The sequence below is a fragment of the Cervus elaphus genome, chromosome 20, assembly GCF_910594005.1.
Source record: "Cervus elaphus chromosome 20, mCerEla1.1, whole genome shotgun sequence".
Taxonomy (NCBI): domain Eukaryota; kingdom Metazoa; phylum Chordata; class Mammalia; order Artiodactyla; family Cervidae; genus Cervus; species Cervus elaphus.
The window spans coordinates 114,856,451-114,875,512 of NC_057834.1; the positions used below are offsets into that span (position 1 = coordinate 114,856,451).

At 34.1% G+C, this 19,062-nt stretch overlaps 1 protein-coding gene across 2 annotated transcripts in view; it reads left to right on the forward strand.

The window, feature by feature from the left end:
* NRDC (nardilysin convertase) overlaps positions 1-19,062 on the forward strand; it is a 105,917-nt gene that overhangs the window by 45,664 nt on the left and 41,191 nt on the right. For both annotated transcript variants that reach the window (XM_043877042.1, XM_043877043.1), the window contains 4 exons: positions 9,073-9,146; positions 14,430-14,525; positions 15,565-15,687; positions 17,557-17,614. In XM_043877042.1, the coding sequence (XP_043732977.1) occupies positions 9,073-9,146; positions 14,430-14,525; positions 15,565-15,687; positions 17,557-17,614 (351 nt within the window). The remainder of the gene's footprint in view (positions 1-9,072; positions 9,147-14,429; positions 14,526-15,564; positions 15,688-17,556; positions 17,615-19,062) is intronic.

The following is a 19,062-nucleotide window of genomic DNA, read 5'->3' on the forward strand; positions in this document are numbered from 1 at the left end:
AATTAAAACTAATGCTTCATAAACTCTTCCGAAATATAGAAGAGGGACACTTCTAAGTTATTCTATGAAGCCGGTATTACTCTGATATTAAAACTAGACAATGATTGTACAGGAAAACTATAGGCCAGTAGTAGAATGTGTGTGTGTGTGTTAGTTGCTTAGTCATGTCCGACTCTTTGCAACCCCATAGACCATAGTCCACCAGTCCCCTATGTCCATGAGATTCTCCAGGCAAGAACACTGGAGTAGGTTGCCATTTCCTTCTCCAAAAGGAACTATAGAAAGAAAGAAAGGGAAGTCACTCAGCCATGTGCGACTCTTTGCGACCCCATGTACTGTAGCCTACCAGGCTCCTCCATCCATGGAATTTTCCAGGCAAGAGTACTGGAGTGGGTTGCCATTTCCTTCTCCAAATAGTAGAATATAGATGCAAAAATCTTCAGCAAAATACTACAAAACTGAATCAGCAGCATATAAAAAGGATTATGCACCATTCAGGTGGGATTTATCCCAGGACTGCAAGGGTAGTTCACCATACAAAAACCAGTCAACATAATTGCCAAATTAATGGGAGGACAGAAACACATTTTAAAAATTATCTCAATATAAATAGAAAAGGCGCTTAATTGAATTCAGCACCCTTTCATGATAAAACCTGTAATAAACCATGAATGAAAGGGAACTTCCTCAACTTCATAAAGAGTATCTATGAATAACCCACAACTAACATCATTTTTAATGGTGGAAGATTGAAAACATTTCCCCAAATATGAGGATCAAGACATCAGCTCTGTCCACCTCTATTTGACATTGTAGTGGAGGTTTAAGCTAGAACAATTAGACACAAAAAAGAAGGCATTCAGATTGGGAAAATAGTAAAACTGCTTGTAGATGGCATCATCTTATATGAATGATTCTCATTATTTATGGAGAATTCATCTACTCACTTAAATTTTTTATAGCTCCAAGATGAATACTTGTGATGCTTTTGCAGTCATTCATGGACATATGGGGAGAAAAAAAGGAAAATTGTGAAAAATTTGAGTTGCCTGACCTACACATTCTCACCTGAGGTTAAACAAGGCAACACTCTGCCTTTTTATTTCAGCTTTCATACAGAAGTGACCAGAGGATAGGGAACAGAATAACATAGTAAAAGCAGCTCTGGCTCTGGAGCCAGTTCTATGGAGTTTGAGTCTCAACTCTGGTACCCATTGGGAAAGGCCCCTTGGGAAAGTGGCCTTAGGCAAAGTACTTAATGCTTCTGAATCTCATTTTCTTTTTTGTGAAATAAAAGAGAATCAACTAGAATGAGATACCTTTAGGATTTAAGGTCATAATCTGTGTGTGTGAGTGTGTGTGTGTTTGTGTGTGTATGTATGTATTACTCCTGGAGAGTCATTCAGTACTTGCTTATTCAGCAGATGTGATGACTTTAGAAAGCATAACTACTGCAAATAGCAAGAACTTAACTATATGTGAATAACCCTACAAATTCTACAGATGAACTGTTAGAGCTAATATCAGGTTAATGGGGTTGCAGAATCAAGGTCATTGTACAAAAATCAACTGTATTTTTACACACTAGCAATGAAAAATTCAAAAATGAAATTGAGAAAATTCCTTGTATAGTAGTATTAAAAAGAATAAAATACTTAGGAATAAATTTAACAAGAGAGTTGCAAGAGCTGGAAAGACATCCCATGTTCATAGATTACAAGACTTAATATTGTTAAGATGGCAGTACATCCCAAATTTGTCTGTAGATTGAGCTTAGTCCATATCAAAATTTCAGCTGTCTTTTTTGAAGAAATTGATGAGTTGGTTCTGAAATTCATATTGAAAGGAATTGACCAAGAATAGTCAAAATTAATCCTGAAAAAGAACAAAGTTAAAGGACTCACATTCTCAGTTTCAAAACTTACTCAAAGCTAAATGGTACTGACATAAGAATTGACACATAGGAGAATTTCTCTGGTGGTCCAGTGGTTAAGACTCCATGCTTCCAATGCCTGGGTTCAACCCCTGGTTAGGGAACTAGATCCCACATGTGACAACTAAGACCCAGCACAGCCAAATAAATTAAAAAAAAAAAAAAAAAGAATAGACATACTGATCAGTGGAATAGAGTTGGGGCTCCAGAAATAAACCATTACAGTTACGGTTAGTTGCAAGGGTGCCACATCAATTCAATGGGAAAAAACAGTTTTTCAACACATGGTACTGGGACAGCTGGATATGCACATACAAAAGAATCAAGTTAGATACTTTGTCCAAAAAATATACATATTGAGACATATACTTAAGTGTAAGAGCAAAAGCTGTAAGACTAAAGAGAACATAGGCTTAAATCTTTGTGACTGGACATAGCAATAGTTCTGCAGATATGCCATGAAACACAGAAGGAACAAAGGAAAAACTGGATAAATTGGACTCCACTAAAATTAAATTTTTTTTTGCTTTAATGGGTCCTATGAAAAGACAGTTCACAGAAGGGAAGAAAATATTTAAAAATGGTATATTTGCTAAGGTGCTAGTATCTATGTTCAACAGTAAGGCAAATAATCCAATTTTTAAATGGGCAAAGAATTTGAATAGACATTTCTCCAAGGAAGATACTCAGGTATCTTACTCAGGTATGAATAAGCACATGAAAAAATGCTCAACATCTTAGTCACTAGGAAAATGAAAATCAAAACTTCAGTGAGGTGTACCACCTCACACTGGTCAGAATAGCCATCATTAAAAAGTCAACAAATAATAAATGTTGGAGAGTGTGTGGAGAAAAGGAAACCCTTTTACATTGTTGGAGGGAATGTAAACTGGTGTATTCAATATGGAAAACAGTGTGGACAACATGATCCACCATCATGGTTCAACAGTCCCACTCTTGGGCATACGTCTGGAAAAGACGAAGACTAGTTTGAAAAGATACATGCACCCCAGTGTTCATAACAGCACCATTTACAATAGCCGCACATAGAAGCAACCTATATGTCCATCAATAGATAAATGGATAAAGAAGTGGTGTGTATATACAATGGAGTATTACTCAGCTATAAAAAAGAATGAAATAATGCCACTTGCAACAACATGAATGGACCCTAGAGATTATCATACTAAGTGAAGTAAGTCAGAAAGAGAAAGACAGAGACCAATATGATATCACTTATATGTGGAATCTAAAATAGAACACAATCTGGGAGGCCCAGAACATAGTTATCACCTTATTTTTAAAATGTGATAATTTTAGCTAGGGGCCCCAGACTAATGAGTTGTTAATAACTTAACTGTATAAACACCTGACTCACAAACTGCTATCTACTAGCCATACTGTTTCTGCTGCCTTGTAACCGGTGGTCAGAGAATTCACAGCTTCTCCAGCAGTAGTTCACAGCCCTGGTTGCATGTTTAATCTGAAGGTCAGTCACCATTTTCAATGTAACATGTCCAGGGTGATGGGTTACAAGTGCCCAGAAAAACAGTTTAGAAAAGAAGTTTGAGGGTGCAGTCCCCAAGATGTTGAAGGAACTGCCTCAATAATACTTTTGATCAAAATACCTTCAATTATTCCTCAAATATCTTATTGTGCTTAAATATATGAAAGTAAATAAATACTGAGTCAAAAGTAAAAAAAATTAAAAAAAAATAAAATAGAACACAAATGAACATATCTATGAAACAGAAACAGACTCAAGGACATAGAGAACAGACTTGTGGTGGCCACGGGAAAGGTGGGTGGAGGGGGAACAGTTGGGAGTTTGGGATTAGCAGATGCAAACAAGTATATATAGGATGGATAAACAATAAGATCCTACTTTATAGCTAGGAAATTATATTCAGTATCCTTTGATAAACCAGAATGGAAAAGAATAGAAAAAATAGGTGTAACCGAGTCACTTTGCTGTTCACAGAAATTAACACACCATTGTAAAACAGTTATACTTCAATTAAAAAAAAACTTCAGTGAGGTATCACTTCAAAAAGAAGAACATTAACAATTATTGGTAAATGTGTAGATAAATTAGAACCTTCATACATTGTTGGTGGTATAGCTGTGTTAGAAAATGTAGTTAGAAAACTTCATCAAAAGTTAGAGTTACAATATGACTTAGCAGTTCTACTCTTTGTATACATTCTCTAGAGAATTGAAAACATACGTTTGCATAAAAATATCTAAATGAGTGTTTGTAGCAGCATCATATATAATAGGTCAAAAGTGGAAAAACCGAAATGTCAATCCACTGATGAATGGATAAACCAAATGTGGCATATCCATACAAAGGAATGTTACTTGGCAATAATAAGGGAATGAAGTTCTGGTGCATGATACAATGTTTGAAATGAATGTTGAAAACATTATGCTAAGAGAAAGGGGCCAGACACAAAAGGCCCCATATAAGGTTTGATTCCATTTACATGAAATGTCCAAAATAGGCAAATCCATAGAGATCAAAAGTGTTACAGGGGCTGGAGGGATGGGGGAATAGAAGATGACTGTTAAAAGGTACAGAGTTTATTTTGGGGTTAATGACTGTTTTCTGAAATTAGTGGTAATGTACACAATTCTGTGAATGTAGTAAAATTCTTTTAATTATATACTTTTAAAGGGATATTTTGTGGTATGTGAATTATGTCTCAATAGAAACAGCAAACATAGACTTTCTAGAAAGCTAAATGTTGGTTTGAAAAAACTAACAAAATAGATAAACCTTTTATGAGACTGGTCAAAGGAAAAAAGTATGTGAAAATATCAGGAATAAAAAAGAATATGATATATTGGCTGATATTGAAAATATAATAAGATATTTTGAAAACCTTTTCCAGTAAATGAAAAAACTAGAGGGCATTCACAAATTCCTAGTAATATTATTTATAAAACCCACATAAGAGAAATTATAATTTAAAAGTTTGCATACTCATAATCATTAAAGAAATCAATCAGTAATGAAAGATCTTCTCAAAAATAAACTTGTTTTCTTTAGAGTCTTACAAAAAAATGGAGGAAAGAAATAATTCCTCCCTCATTTAAAAAACAGCACAACCTTGATGTAAGAAAGTATAATATAAGAAAAAATATAGACCAGATTCACAAACAGGCTGATACAGCAGTACTGAGTTGGGTTCATCCTGGAAATACAAGGTAGGGTTAACAAAATCAGTGCTGTTCATCTCATTGCCAGATTGAAGGAGAAAAAACCATAATTCTGTGTATGTAGAGAAAAATTACATGGTGAAATTGAGTATCTGTTAATGAAGATGCTGTTGGCAAGTGGGATATAAGATAGCTTTCTCAGTGTGATATTTGATATTTTAAATCAAACCTTATATTTAATGGTGAAACTTCGAAAGATTTCAAGCTGGGATCAAGAACAAGGCAGATGCGGTTTATGATCACTTCTATTCATCATTCTATTAGGGAAGAAAGAAAAATAAGCAAAATAAACTGTCATAGCATATGATATGATTGTGAACATAGAAAATTTAAAATATATAGATAAAAATTACTAACAACAGAATTCAGTAAGATAGCTGGATATGCACAAATTTAAAACCACAAAAATTATGTTTAACATATAAAAGTATAATTTCTGTGTATCTGCAGCAATTAGAAATTGAAATTTAAAACCAAGTTTATAAGAGCTACATAATCAGACATTCAAGAATCATTTCCCATAACCAACCAGGGACCTGTTGTATAGCACAAGGAACTCGGGTCAGTGTTATGTAGAAGCCTGGAAAGGAGGGGTGTTTAGGGGAGAATGGATACATGTGTGTATGGCTGAGTCCCTTGCACTGTTCATCTGAAACTACTGCAACATTGTTAATCAGCTATACCCCAATACAAAATAAAAAGTTTAACGTTTGGGAAAAAAAGGAATCATCCCCCAAATTATATATAAGACTTCTTCATGGAGGATATATTAAAATCTTATTTAAATATTAAATAAAAGACCTAAATAAATTGAGAGAAATACTATTTATGGATTTTAAGCCCTTTAAAAAAATTTTTCTTTTGGCCACTTTGCTAAGCATGGAGGATCCTAGCTCCCCAACCAGGGATCGAACCCCTGCCACCTGCATTGAAAGTGCAGAGTCCTAACCACTGGACCACCAGGGGATTCCCCAAAATCTTTCTCTCTTGTTTTTTTCAGTGACATTAGTTCTTCCTATTTAATGTACAGATTCAGTGATATCACAACCATAATCATAGAAGATTTACTTAGTCTTAAATAGACAACCTAACTCTTAAGATTTATAAGGAAATACAGAGGGCTAAGTATAGCCAGGATACTTTTGAATTGGAAAAATAACAAGGTCGTAGAACTTGACCTACTAGATATTAAGATTTGTTTTGTAGTTAGGACATTGTGGTGTTAGCAGAAGGCTAGACAAAGAGACGGTGGAACAGAATGTTTCTTGGAATGGAAATAGACCAACACATACATGGACACTTGATTTTTGATGGGAACATTATGAAGCAGTGGTCAAGGGCTTTTTAAAAAAATAATACCAAGATAGTATAATGGCAAAAACAAAACTGACTCCCTATCTCACAACATACACAAAAAAACAATTCTATGTGGATTATAGACCAAAAAGTGAAAAGTGCCATTAAAAGTTTTATGGAAAAGCGTGACTTTAACCTTAGATAAGGATTATCAAACAAGATGGAAAAACAAAAAGGAGAGATGATAGTACATTGTGTTCATGTAAAGGTAACATAAAGAGAGTGAAAAAAGCAAGTATAAAGTGGAAGAATATATTTGTAACACATGTAACTAACAAAGGACTTAGAATAATACCATTGAGTTTTAATTATTAGATTACATATGTTTACATATGATTATATATGCTTTACATATTATATAAGTGAAGTGAAGTCACTCAGTTGTGTCCAACTCTTTGCAACCTCATGAACTGTAGCCTACCAGGATCCTCCGTCCATGGGATTTTCCAGGCAAGAGTACTGGACTGGGTAGCCATTTCCTCCTCCAGGGGATCTTCCTGACCCAGGGATCGAACCCGGGTCTCCCACATTGTAGGCAGACGTTTTACCGTCTGAGCCACAATGGATAATTAAATATATATACTGTTAGAATCAATAAGAAAACTACAACCCAATAGAAGAAGCCCTAAAACAGGCATATTATAACAGAAGAAATTAAAATTATTACTAAATTTACAAAATGTTCTATCAGGAAAATGTAGATTCAAATCATTATGAAATTTAACTATCCTTCTAAAAGTTACAGAAAATTTTAACGTCTGACAATACCAAGTGAAGATGAGGTTGTAGAGGACTGGAGGAATGTTCTGATGCAGGAGTAAACTGGCACAGTCACTTTTGGAAAGGTTTGGTATTAACCTGGTGAGGTAGGACGTATGATGCATGTGCTGTTACCTTGGAGTTCTTAGATAGATATTTAGACAAACTTGTGTACATGTGCCGTGGTACATATTTATAAGAATGTTTTTGACAACATTATTTGTAATGGTTCGGATCCGGAACCAGCACAAATATCCATCAGCAGTAGAATGGATGAGTAAATTCATGCAGTGGAATATTCTTTTCTTTTTTTTTGGAATATTCTATTGCAGTGAAAATAAATCAGCCACAGTCACGTGTAAGATCGTGAATGACTATTAAAGTGTTGAGTTAAATAAATCATGTAAAGGGTATATAAACTACATATCCATTTATATGAAGCTCAAAAATGAAAATATATTGTCTAGAACATGCATTCTTGGCAGGGTTCATATTGTTTCTTTTGGTAGCAGAAATTGTTTCTTGGAGGTAAAAAAATGTTTGATATTATAATGGTTTGTGGCCCTCCAAAGCTTAACCCTATCTGCAAAATCTTCACTTAGTATTAATTTCTTTCTGAGTTTTCTCAAGAATCACATGAGCACCGTTTACACTGACACTGAGTTCATGGAAGAGATGCAGAGCGTATGTAAGGTCTGGGCTACAATTGTGGTGATAGATGATTGGAGGACGTTCACATGATTGTTTGATCATGAAATCATCACTAGAGGTAGTCTGCGTGTGTCAGTTGGTTGCCATTAGCTGCCTTGTGGATATGGTTTATGTTTGACCCTCTCTCTTCTTTTGTGTGTGACTTTGATTTTTAGAATTAAATATAATCTGTTTTATTATTTAATTCAACAAAAGTTATTTAGCCCATCAGTTATAACAAGTACTGAAAAGAAAAAAATGTCAGTAACATTTTAATGAGTACTAGTAGCTAATTAAGTTAAATCTTCTCAGAGCAACCAGAAGTTCAAAGTTTATTAAATATTGTAGGAAATTAATTTTTTAATGTCTTGCTGGAAAAATAAATACTAATTTTTTTAAAACTTGATTGTATTGCCATTATTATATAAATGGGTAATTTGCATATGTAATTTGATGTACTACAACCTCTATAAGGAATAAATTATATTAAAGCTTACAAATATAGTTATACAATTAAGTGAAATACTAATAACCGTTAATATTTTAACTTAAAAAGTTAAAAAAGAGTAGTCCTCAGATACTTTTTACTTATGAAATCAGGCACACATACAATATGTAAACAGGCTGTATATGTGTACAGAAATTTCATAGGGTAGTGACTGGAATAAAATTTCTGAAAAGGCTCCTTAGGGTTGATAATGGAAAAAAAATCAAGAAACATGTCTAGAAATACATGTATATGTGTTAAAACTACCAAGAAAAGCAGAGAAGTGATTACTGTAACATTTATGATATTACTTCTGAGATGGGTACTGGGTGCTTCTAGAGTTTCGACAGTGTTCTAGTTCTTGAACTGAGTAGTTGCCACTTTGGTATTTGCCCTGAAGTCTTTATGCTCGTTTTATGTATTTTTCTGTAGTGGGTGTTATATTTCTTAATAGAGAAAAAGTGGTTCATAGACTTCAAAATCTAGAAATGCTGTATATTGTTTAGGTTTTATACACATGATTATGAACTAAATCTCCAGCTTAGTAAAGTTTCTTACTTTAAAAAAATAGATGTTGGCTGGTGAACAGCTTTTACCAGACCCCGGTGTTTTTTTTTGTCTTAAGATGGGCCCAGTTTTTCATTCATCCGCTAATGATCAGAGATGCAATTGACCGAGAAGTTGAAGCTGTTGATAGTGGTAAGTGCTTTATGTCATACTGTTTTTTCCTTCATTGATCCAGTTATTTAGCACATTTATCATTCTTTATCACTCTTTGTGTCATAAAGGGCTAAATTAAAATAGAAATGTCATATTTATTACTGAAGCCATTAAGTGTCTATTCAGTATAGATTTGAAATAAATTGAAGGATTGTGGATTTTTGATTTTTCAGCCTTTGCTTTTTTTGAGGGTTTTACCACAGTGACTGACCTCTTACCATAATTCTTGATTCTTAAGACTAATACTGGGTATTCAGACTTTAGAAGTTCACATACTCTTTTTGCATGAAGAAATATTTCCTCTGAGGCTTTACTTTATGCACCATCCTGATATTAAAATAGCTTATTTTTTGTTAATTCTGTGTGTCACTGCTTTGTGGATTTAGCTTCTGTACTGAAAATAATTTTGGTATGTTTATAGATGAAGAAACTAAACTCCTGAGCAGGAAACCTGTTAATTTTACTTTTTGATGATCTTTCTTATCTTTGTGATTTAAAGATTGATTGAAGACAATAAGGAAAACTGTGTGTCTGTATAGGGTGAGGATTCGTTAGAGAACTGTGCTACAGATATCTCTCAGTTACAGGGTATCGGTAAATAATATCACTGCAGATTAACCCTGCTTCCTTATTTTAGCATTAGAAACATGTAATAGTACACTTGGGGGGACTTCCAGTTCATATAAGTTAGGCTTGGCTTGCATGACTGAAGAGGCAAGGTCTTTGTACTAGTTCTTCCTTTTGTAAATTTTCCCTTTGGTTTGATTGTGTGTCTATTTCTGATAATCATTTACTGCCTTCACTAGGCAAAATAAACTGCAGATGACTGGAAAGAACTATTTGTTTTCAAGTCAGCAAACTGTGTTTTAGTTATAGAAATGTCACTAATTGTGGCCCTCAATTTATTAGTAAAAGAGGGTAGAATGGAGTTAGATTCCTCCTAGCTCTAGTCGCTTCTTATAACCAAAGATTTATTTTCTTCATTTTTGTTATTTACTTACCCACAACGGGGTTTTTTCATAGGCCCAGATAACTTTGTTGAATGTATGAAAACTAAAATAAATAAGGAAAACTCTAAAAGCCTTCCTTGCTTTTGGAACCTAGGAACTATATTCTGTGTCTTTAATTCTTTCAGGTGTGTTTTTATTTGTATAGTTTCAAGAGTGGGTTGAAATTGCCATTTAAAAGGTTAAACCCTGATGGTCCAGTGATAGGACTCAGAAATTGTACTGCTGTAGCCAGGCGACTTCACTTTCACTTTTCACTTTCATGCATTGGAGAAGGAAATGGCCGCCCACTCCAGTATTCTTGCCTGGAGAATCCGAGGGCCGGCGGAGCCTGGTGGGCTGCCGTCTAAGGGGTCGCACAGAGTCGGACACGACTGAAGCGACTTAGCAGCAGCAGCAGCCCAGGCTCAGTCTTTGGTTGACAGACTAAGAGTTTACTAGCTGTGTGGTGCGCCCCCCCCAAAAGATTAAATATCTCATTTAATTTTATGAGTTTAATTCAGAATATATTTTATTTTGAATGTGTGATATATGATATGTACTCACACACTCACAATAAGTAGTTTTGGTTTAAAATGAACTTAAGCTAAAGGCTCTGTTTGTTTTGTTTTTGATGATAGGAGACCTAGGTTTCAATTTGTAATCTGATACAGATAGCTAGGTATATATCATTAGTTACTTAACCTTCTAAGTATAAAGGATTTACTTGAGATGAGGGAGATGAAAGGGATTTCCCCAGTGGCTCAGTGATAAAGAACCCACCTGTAGTGCAAGAGATGCAGGTTCGATCCATGGGTTGGCATGATCCCTTGGAGGAGGGCATGGCAACCCACTCCAGTATTTTTGCCTGGAGAATCCGATGGGCAGAGAAGCCTGGCGGGCCATGGTCCATGGGGTCGCAGAGAGTCGGACACGGCTGAAGCGACTGAGCATGCCATGTATGCAAGGAGATGGGAGAGGTCTTAAAATTTTGGTGTAACAAACTAGTATTCATTAAGTAGTTTTTTAGCTTATTGTTTATGATATATTATTCTCTTATTTGTATTTATAATACATTAGAAAATTTAAGATGAACTAAGTTTAGGTTCTGTGAACATTGAACATATGAACATTTGGGGACTCAGTATTTACACATTGGTAGATACTGATATTTATTATGAACACAGCATAAATTTATCTTGGCTAAAGCCACAAAACATTTATAATTGAATAGTGTCACATGTTAACACATATCATATGTAGACCATTAAGAGTTAACAGCTCTAGGCCAGGTCGAAGTCAGTATTGTAGTCACACATCTTAGCCTTTCTTTTTCCAGAATCAGTGTCTACAAATAATGAGGTCTATTAAGCACTTTTGAAAGCTTCACAATTGGATGTTGTTTTCTTTTATTAGGATGTAATAATCTTTATTCTATCATTCTCACCTCATTTGCATGTTTTTAGTTGCCTGCATGTTCTAATGACCCATTCAATGTGAGAGGAGTTGAAATGAAATTCAGCTGTCATGGTAGATTCATCTTTTCATTTTCATTTCCTTTTCATTTCCTTCTCCTCCTGCTTATGGAAGAGATTCTTTCCTAGGTTTTAAATTTATACTTGTTGTACCTTCATTACCATGCCCTGCATTGACAGTCTGTTTTTGGTCTGATCTTTCAATGGAGTGGTTATACACATAAATTTATAAGAATTTGTTTGCACAATGCAGATAGGTCTGTTCAGTGTTTTATAATTTTCTTGAATACATTTAATCACAGAAGCCACAAATGTACACAGGATAGATCTTAAAATCAGATTGACTTATTGCTAAAATAAGATTGTAGAGAAAATATTATCCTTAATGATTAGCTCTTTATTTTAATGATTATTCATACTCTTACATAATCATGTGTAATTGCTTACATATTGTACCTTAGTAATTGAGATTGGGGATATGACCAAAGCTTTTTTTTAATATAATCAAGTGGTTGAGTGTGTTCTCTAAGTGTTCAGTATTTGTACTCTATTTTTGTCAGTTGTAGGGAAATACTAGATTACTTTTTGTAGATATGTTTATATGTCTACTCTATTGTAGTTTCCTGTTGCTGCTGTAACAAATTACCAGAAACTCAGTGGCTTAAAATAACAGATTTTTTTTTTAAACTTTTGGAGGTCGGAAATCTGAAATAATTTCCTCAGGACTGCATTTCTGTTGGCAGCCCCAAGGGAGAATCTGTTTCCTTTCCTACCTTCTAGATACCACCTACTTTCCTAGACTGTGGTTCCTTTCATTATCTTAAGAGCCATTGGTGTGGAATCTCCTTTGCTATCTGACCCTGCTTTTGTCTTAACATCTTCTGACCTTGATCCTCTTTTAAGGACCCTCTGATTACATTGGGACCACCCAGATAATATAGTAGAGTCCCCTCATCACAAGATCATTATCACATTATCACATTATCACAAGATCATTATCACAGTGCACAGTTCCTTTTACCATATAAGGTAACACATTCACAGGTTTTGGAGATTAAGATATGGCCATCTTTGGGGGCCATTGTTCAGTCTTTCACACTTAATAATGGAATTGTTTCTTCTGTGTTATAGCCACCATATCTTCATATTTTTACAGAGATTTTAAAAATTTGCTTTGTTGAAGCTATGTATATATACTTTTTACTATGTATATTTTCCAGATATGGAAATTATAAATGTATTTTTTTTACTGTCTCATCTTTAATTTAGACTTCATGATTTATAACTGAAGTATGTTATTTCATATATGTTTCCACTTCTTTCCATCTCTTCCGTCACCACTTTGGTTTCTGCTCTCTTTACCAAGTATAACAGTGATGGCTCCTCATCAGTTTTCCTGTCTCTGCTTTTGCTTCCACATTTACAACCAGAATGAACTTACTGAAGTCTAGATCTATGATAATGATAATGTTACTCTCCTTACTAAACATTTGTAATGCCTTACCATTATTCCTGTAAGTAATAATAGCTAACATTTATTGAGCTTATTATGTGCATCATTATGATTATTACCTCCATTATCCTTTTTTGACATGCAGTGAAACTGAGGCTTAGAAGGGCTCTTTCAAAAATTGTTTCTTCCTTATCTCTTCAGCCTGATATTTTGACTCTGCTTTGATTCTGAACTTTCTACCTCCAGCAATTAGTTTAGTAGTATAGTAGATGGTCAGTGTAGGAATGTATCTTATTTAAAAAAATCCTATGAGCTTGGTACTAGTAACTACATACTATAGACGAAAAATAGAATTTGGGAGGTTAGATAACTTCCTCACTGTTGTGCAGCTTAGTTATTGCAGAACTTGGATTCTAGCCAAGATATTTCTGGCTTCAAAGTGATTGTTTTTAACCATTAGTACTTTATTATCTACATAGTTGGCTTTGGAGGAAATTTAAATAATATATATAGCAAAGTTCTCAGATAATAAGGAATTTGATTTGACATTTTATTAACACCTTCATTAATAAAATGTTGGACATAGCATCTGTTGACTGAATAGAAATGCACAGCCTAAAAGTTGAGAGTTATATTTAACTTGATGGGTTCTCTGAGGACTTCAAGCCTGGGAAGCATCTCAGATGCTTTTTCAAGCCTGGGAAGCATCTCAGATAATGCTGAAAAAACTGTTCTAAAGTGGCAAGGGGGATCAGGGAGCCAGGATATATAGGAGTTTTTTGCAACAAGAGACCAGGTGGTTGAAACATCAAAAGATTACTGTTAATAAAAGAAAATGAGATATCTCAAGATAAGGAATTTAGTGCTTTTCTATGTATGGGAAGATGCAAGAGTCTGGACTCACTGAAATCATTCCTTTGATAGCATCTTAGCTATCTGGGGCCAGTATCCTGTGTTTTCTCATGCTGAGTTTCCTTAGGACGCACTGTCCCTGTGGCTGTAATGTGATGGTTTGATGGCTGTAACATCCTTTGTTTACTGATATGGCAGGCAGTATTTTAGTTCTCATATTCTAGACTTGAAACTTTCAGGTCATTAACTCCCTGTTTCATTGGAAAATAAAGGAAAATCGCTAGAAAGGTGAATTGACTACCCAAAGTTACAGAATATATTAAGTCATAGAACTTGTCCTAGATCATTGAATTCCCCACTTCAGTCTTACTACACATGATTCATAAAACTAATTTTTGTTACTTCCTTACTTTCAGTTCTTTAAGCTTGAATTTCCAGATAGTAAATCAAGATACTGAATTTCATTTTATTAAAAGTATTTCTTTAAAATTGACAGAATATCAGCTTGCAAGACCCTCTGACGCAAACAGAAAGGAAATGTTGTTTGGAAGCCTTGCTAGACCTGGACATCCTATGGGGAAATTTTTTTGGGGTAAGAGACTAAATACTTCATCCTGTTTCATATTTTCTAGTAAAGAAAGATTGAGAGCATGAAGGGTTTATAAAGAATGGAAAGGTAAGGTAGTTAGGTACTTTTTACATTTTGGGGTAGATAGGTAGCTTTTCAAATAGAAAGCAGTTAAGTATGCCTATATTTTGGTTCCCTAATGTTGGATATATGAGGAATAGCACCTAATATTTAGAAAATGTTTTTTGGGTGCCAGATGCTCTACTACCACAGTGTGAATTATCCCATTTAATCGTCATAACAATGTTATGAACCTGGATACCATTATAATCTCCATTTAAAGATAAAAAAACGGGCTCAGAGAAGTTAATTTGCTTAAATATGATAATGGTGGATGTGGAATTTGAACCTCTTAAAAAATTGTGTTATAAAATATGTGCTTTACCCCAACCTGAATTTGCCTTTATCAACAGAGATTGAGCAGTGATTTCTCTAGTAGTTTTTGAGCTGTGACCTAATTTTGTTTAATTGGTAAGCTGTTTGAATGGTGTCTGTTTTTCATAATGGCTGTTTCTTATTGTTAGAATTCAATTATTATAGCCTTATATTAATCCTCTTGACAACAGAGTAGAATCTGGAATGAGTTGGCCTAATAGCATTTAGACCAGTCATTCAAAGGATGATTTGCTTGTTTGCTTGTTTGTACAGTTGTATACTCTTTATATGGCATCCTGGCTGTGTGTAGTTTATGTTTAAGAATTATGCAGAATATTACTAAAATAATTCATAGATAAAACCTGATAGACAATTACTAAGAAAGGAAATGTAAGGCAAGTACTGTTGTTGAGGTATTGCTAACTGGAGATTAATTCCTTATGTGTTAAAATATAGCTTGAAATTGTTCTTGTGAATTTTTGTCTTATTATTGTAAACTGTTTCAGTATTTCGAGTCGCTTGGGTTGTTTCCTTAGTTGTCTATTGTAGCAGAGGGTGCGTTGTCAGTGTAGAGACTTTTAATACAGTAAACTTAGTCATATCTATAATCTTTTTCATTTTTTTATAGGAAATGCTGAAACTCTCAAACATGAGCCCAAAAGAAACAATACTGATACACATGCTAGATTGAGAGAATTCTGGATTCGTTACTATTCTGCTCATTACATGACTTTAGTGGTTCAGTCCAAAGGTAATATTGTCTACTGTGGCCCTTAGAATTACTTGAAAGTACTGCTTTCTTAGGATTGTCTGTCACATCAGTGTTGCTGTGCACTGTTAACTTACTTTAGTGCTTGATCCTAATATGAACTAAAGGATATCAGAATTTGAAGAGGCAAAGCTCAGGGACACACAAGATCATCTGATTCTCAGGCAAATGTTTTTTCTTTTATAGACATAAGTCTTATCTCTTGGCTAGTGTTAGTGTATTAATGTACTAATAGATTGTGAATTGGTCTTTTGAGCAACATTTGGCTGCTGCCTTTATCATCTCTGCTTTTGCATTTAATCTGTGTTAATCATAAACTCTTAGAGGGCACAGTGTTTGTCTTTTCATCATTACATAGCATCCAATAAAATGGCATGATTAATTGAAGCCTATCAATTAAGTATCTGAAATGTAAAAATATTGGTCAGTACCTCTACACTTTTCCTTCTTTTTTTTTTCTTTTATCTTTAGTGAAGATAATGTTTTATCAACTTTTCTCATTAAAGAAATCATAGTATCTTTTGTTTTCTTTATATTTTATTCTCCTTAGGTTACTTTTCAAAGTCAGTCATTTGCTGAACTATATATTTTGATATACCTCATATTTGATATACATTTGATATACCTCAGTTTGTATATTTCTTTTTAAAAAACAAATTTTCTCACCCTAATGTAATTCTCCTTTTTATAAAATTTTGCTCTCTCATTGTCAAAATTAAGGTCAGAGCTGACTTGGCACTTAATTATAAAACATTTTTATATTTAGAATCAAAATTAGTCCACTAAAGTTGACATGAACATAAGGTTATGGATATGGTATGGCAGTTAGACTGCAAATGTGCATCTCAATTTCTTTTACAACATTTATTAAAATAGGCAATTCTATATTTAGTATGTAATGTTAGTTTGCAGTTTTAAACTAATTTTTGTTTCCAGATCTGTCGTGAACATGCATTTTTCTTCAACTGGGTGTTGCTTTTTTTGCATTCTTTTCTTCAGTGATAGCAAATATAAGTATAGTAATGCTTCTTGCAAATTTCTAAAATAAGTCCCACATATTCGGTAAGAGAACTTTGTCCAATCTAGAGTCAGTTGGGAGCATCAGCATTTATTGTATCATTTACAAGTTAAATATCAATATAAATAGTATGGAGTAAATTTAGAACTTGATTACTGATTTGCATCTTGTGTTATAAATCCTGGGGCATCTCTTTTTGAGTTAGTGAAACTCATGTGTCTGTTGGAACTAACAAGTAATATCCAGTGATGGTAACGAATCACTGGGATAAGACTAAAAGATTTCCTTTTTCATTTAGAACTCCTGTTTTACTAGAAATTTCAAAAGAACTTCTTATGAAATATAAGAAAAAGAATCGAGAGAAGATAGAAATCATATCAACCTAAGAAGACCTCAGCAAGTGTATATTGATGTAAAACAAATGGAATATAATAGTACTGATGAGCTGCTGAGAAGGGTCAGTGTAGTTAGTGTAGGTTAGTTAAGAGAAACCTTCTTAGAGGAGGTAAGTTTTGAAATGGTGATTGATACATTCTCATCTCTTGGTCCTTCAGTCTTGCCTAGCAAAACTTTTTTTCTACTTGTGTGCTTTCTCTAAATTCACTAAGAAAAAAGAATAAAGGAGTCTTAACAAAATTAAATTATATGTATCTCAAGGTTTTCTTAAGTATTGTTATTTTTCCTGTTACTGATTACTCGTTAAGGAGTGGCAAGTGATGCCCAAATTAAAGTATTCCTTTGTTTTATAGCTAAAGATCCATGAGAAATCTAATTGCATTTCTCCTTTTAATAACATTGCCTTTCCCTGTCTCCTTCCTGCCTTCGCCACAAAGAAACTCTGGATACTTTGGAAAAGTGGGTGACTGAAATCTTCTCTCAGATACCAAACAAGTAAGACATTTATTTTCATAAATCATACACCTATGGAGTTAAAGAGGCCGCTTTTTGCTTTTAGTTTATTTTTTAAACAGATGATTAAATTAAAACCTGAAGTAGTTTGGATAACACAGCAAGATAACACAGCCTTTGAGAGGGAAAACTGACTTGAATACCCAAGTTTCCATAGTTTCTGTAGTTCAAAACTTCCAAGCTTGTAAACTTATAATAAGTAGTAACTTTGAAGAATTTATGCCTCATTTTATGTTTGTTCAGAGCTTTTCTGTTACTGTGTCCAGTGCTTGAAACTCTGATATTATTGTGTTGAGAGGTAGAATATACATATACTTACATGTATCCCTTGCCTCAGAACAAATTATGTTCTGAAGGTTTGTTTTTTAAGTCCATGGTTTGGAACTTGGAAAGCTTTTCCCTTACAAAAGAATAATCCTGTAGATGATAATTGACTTTACATATTGCCTGAAAAGCCTGTTGCATATATTCAAATCAAATTGCCTTTTATTAGAAATTGGATGTAGAGTTCCAGCTCAGAAAGCTACTATTTTTTGGTCCACTTCAAATTCATAAAAATAATACACATATTTAAAAGATACTTTATTGTTACATTTTTTGTTACAGAGAATTAAAAAAATTTAATTGTTAAGCAGATAAGTCTCTTCCCACTCTTAGCAGTTTGCATTTTAGTAAACTAAATGAAATCAGATTGTTTTTTTCTTGTATCAGGTGAGTAAGCTAGACTTTTTCCAGTTCTTCATTCCAAGACAATTTGTTTTAAATTTATGAAAGAGAAATTAGTTTTAAAAATGTTAGAATTATTTGTAATAACAACTGATTGGTTATGATTATCTTGCTTAATGTAAATTTGCATTGATACTAGCAGTACTTTTAAGTATGGAAAGATAATGAAAGCCATGCCAACGTTATGGGGTTGTTTTGTTTGTTTTGATAAGAAGTGAATATTAGCTTCTTAAGTGTCAAGTGACAGATTGAAATGTGTTTCACTGTGAAACTTTACTAATAAAATCATAAGTATATTGAATAGAGGGGCTTCCCTGATGGCTCAGATGGTAAAGAATCTGCTTGCGATGCGCGAGACCTGGGTTCGATCCCTGGGTTGGGAAGACCCCCTGGAGGAGGGCATGGCCACCCACTCCAGTATTCTTGCCTGGAGAATCCCCATGGACAGAGGAGCCTGGCGGGCTACTGTCCATGGGGTCACAAAGAGTCAGAGAAGACTCTAAGTTGCTCCATATGTGCTGAGCAACTAAGCGCAGCACATATGGAAGAGAGGGATTCACTAGGTCTTGTTGGTCAATCCCTGATAAGAATTTTAAATTTAAAAAATTCTTTTAAATATTATTCATTAAGAACTTTGGTTCCTTAATCAGACAGGTTAAAAAGTCTTCTGGGTAGTTAATACTGATTTCATATTGACCATGTTT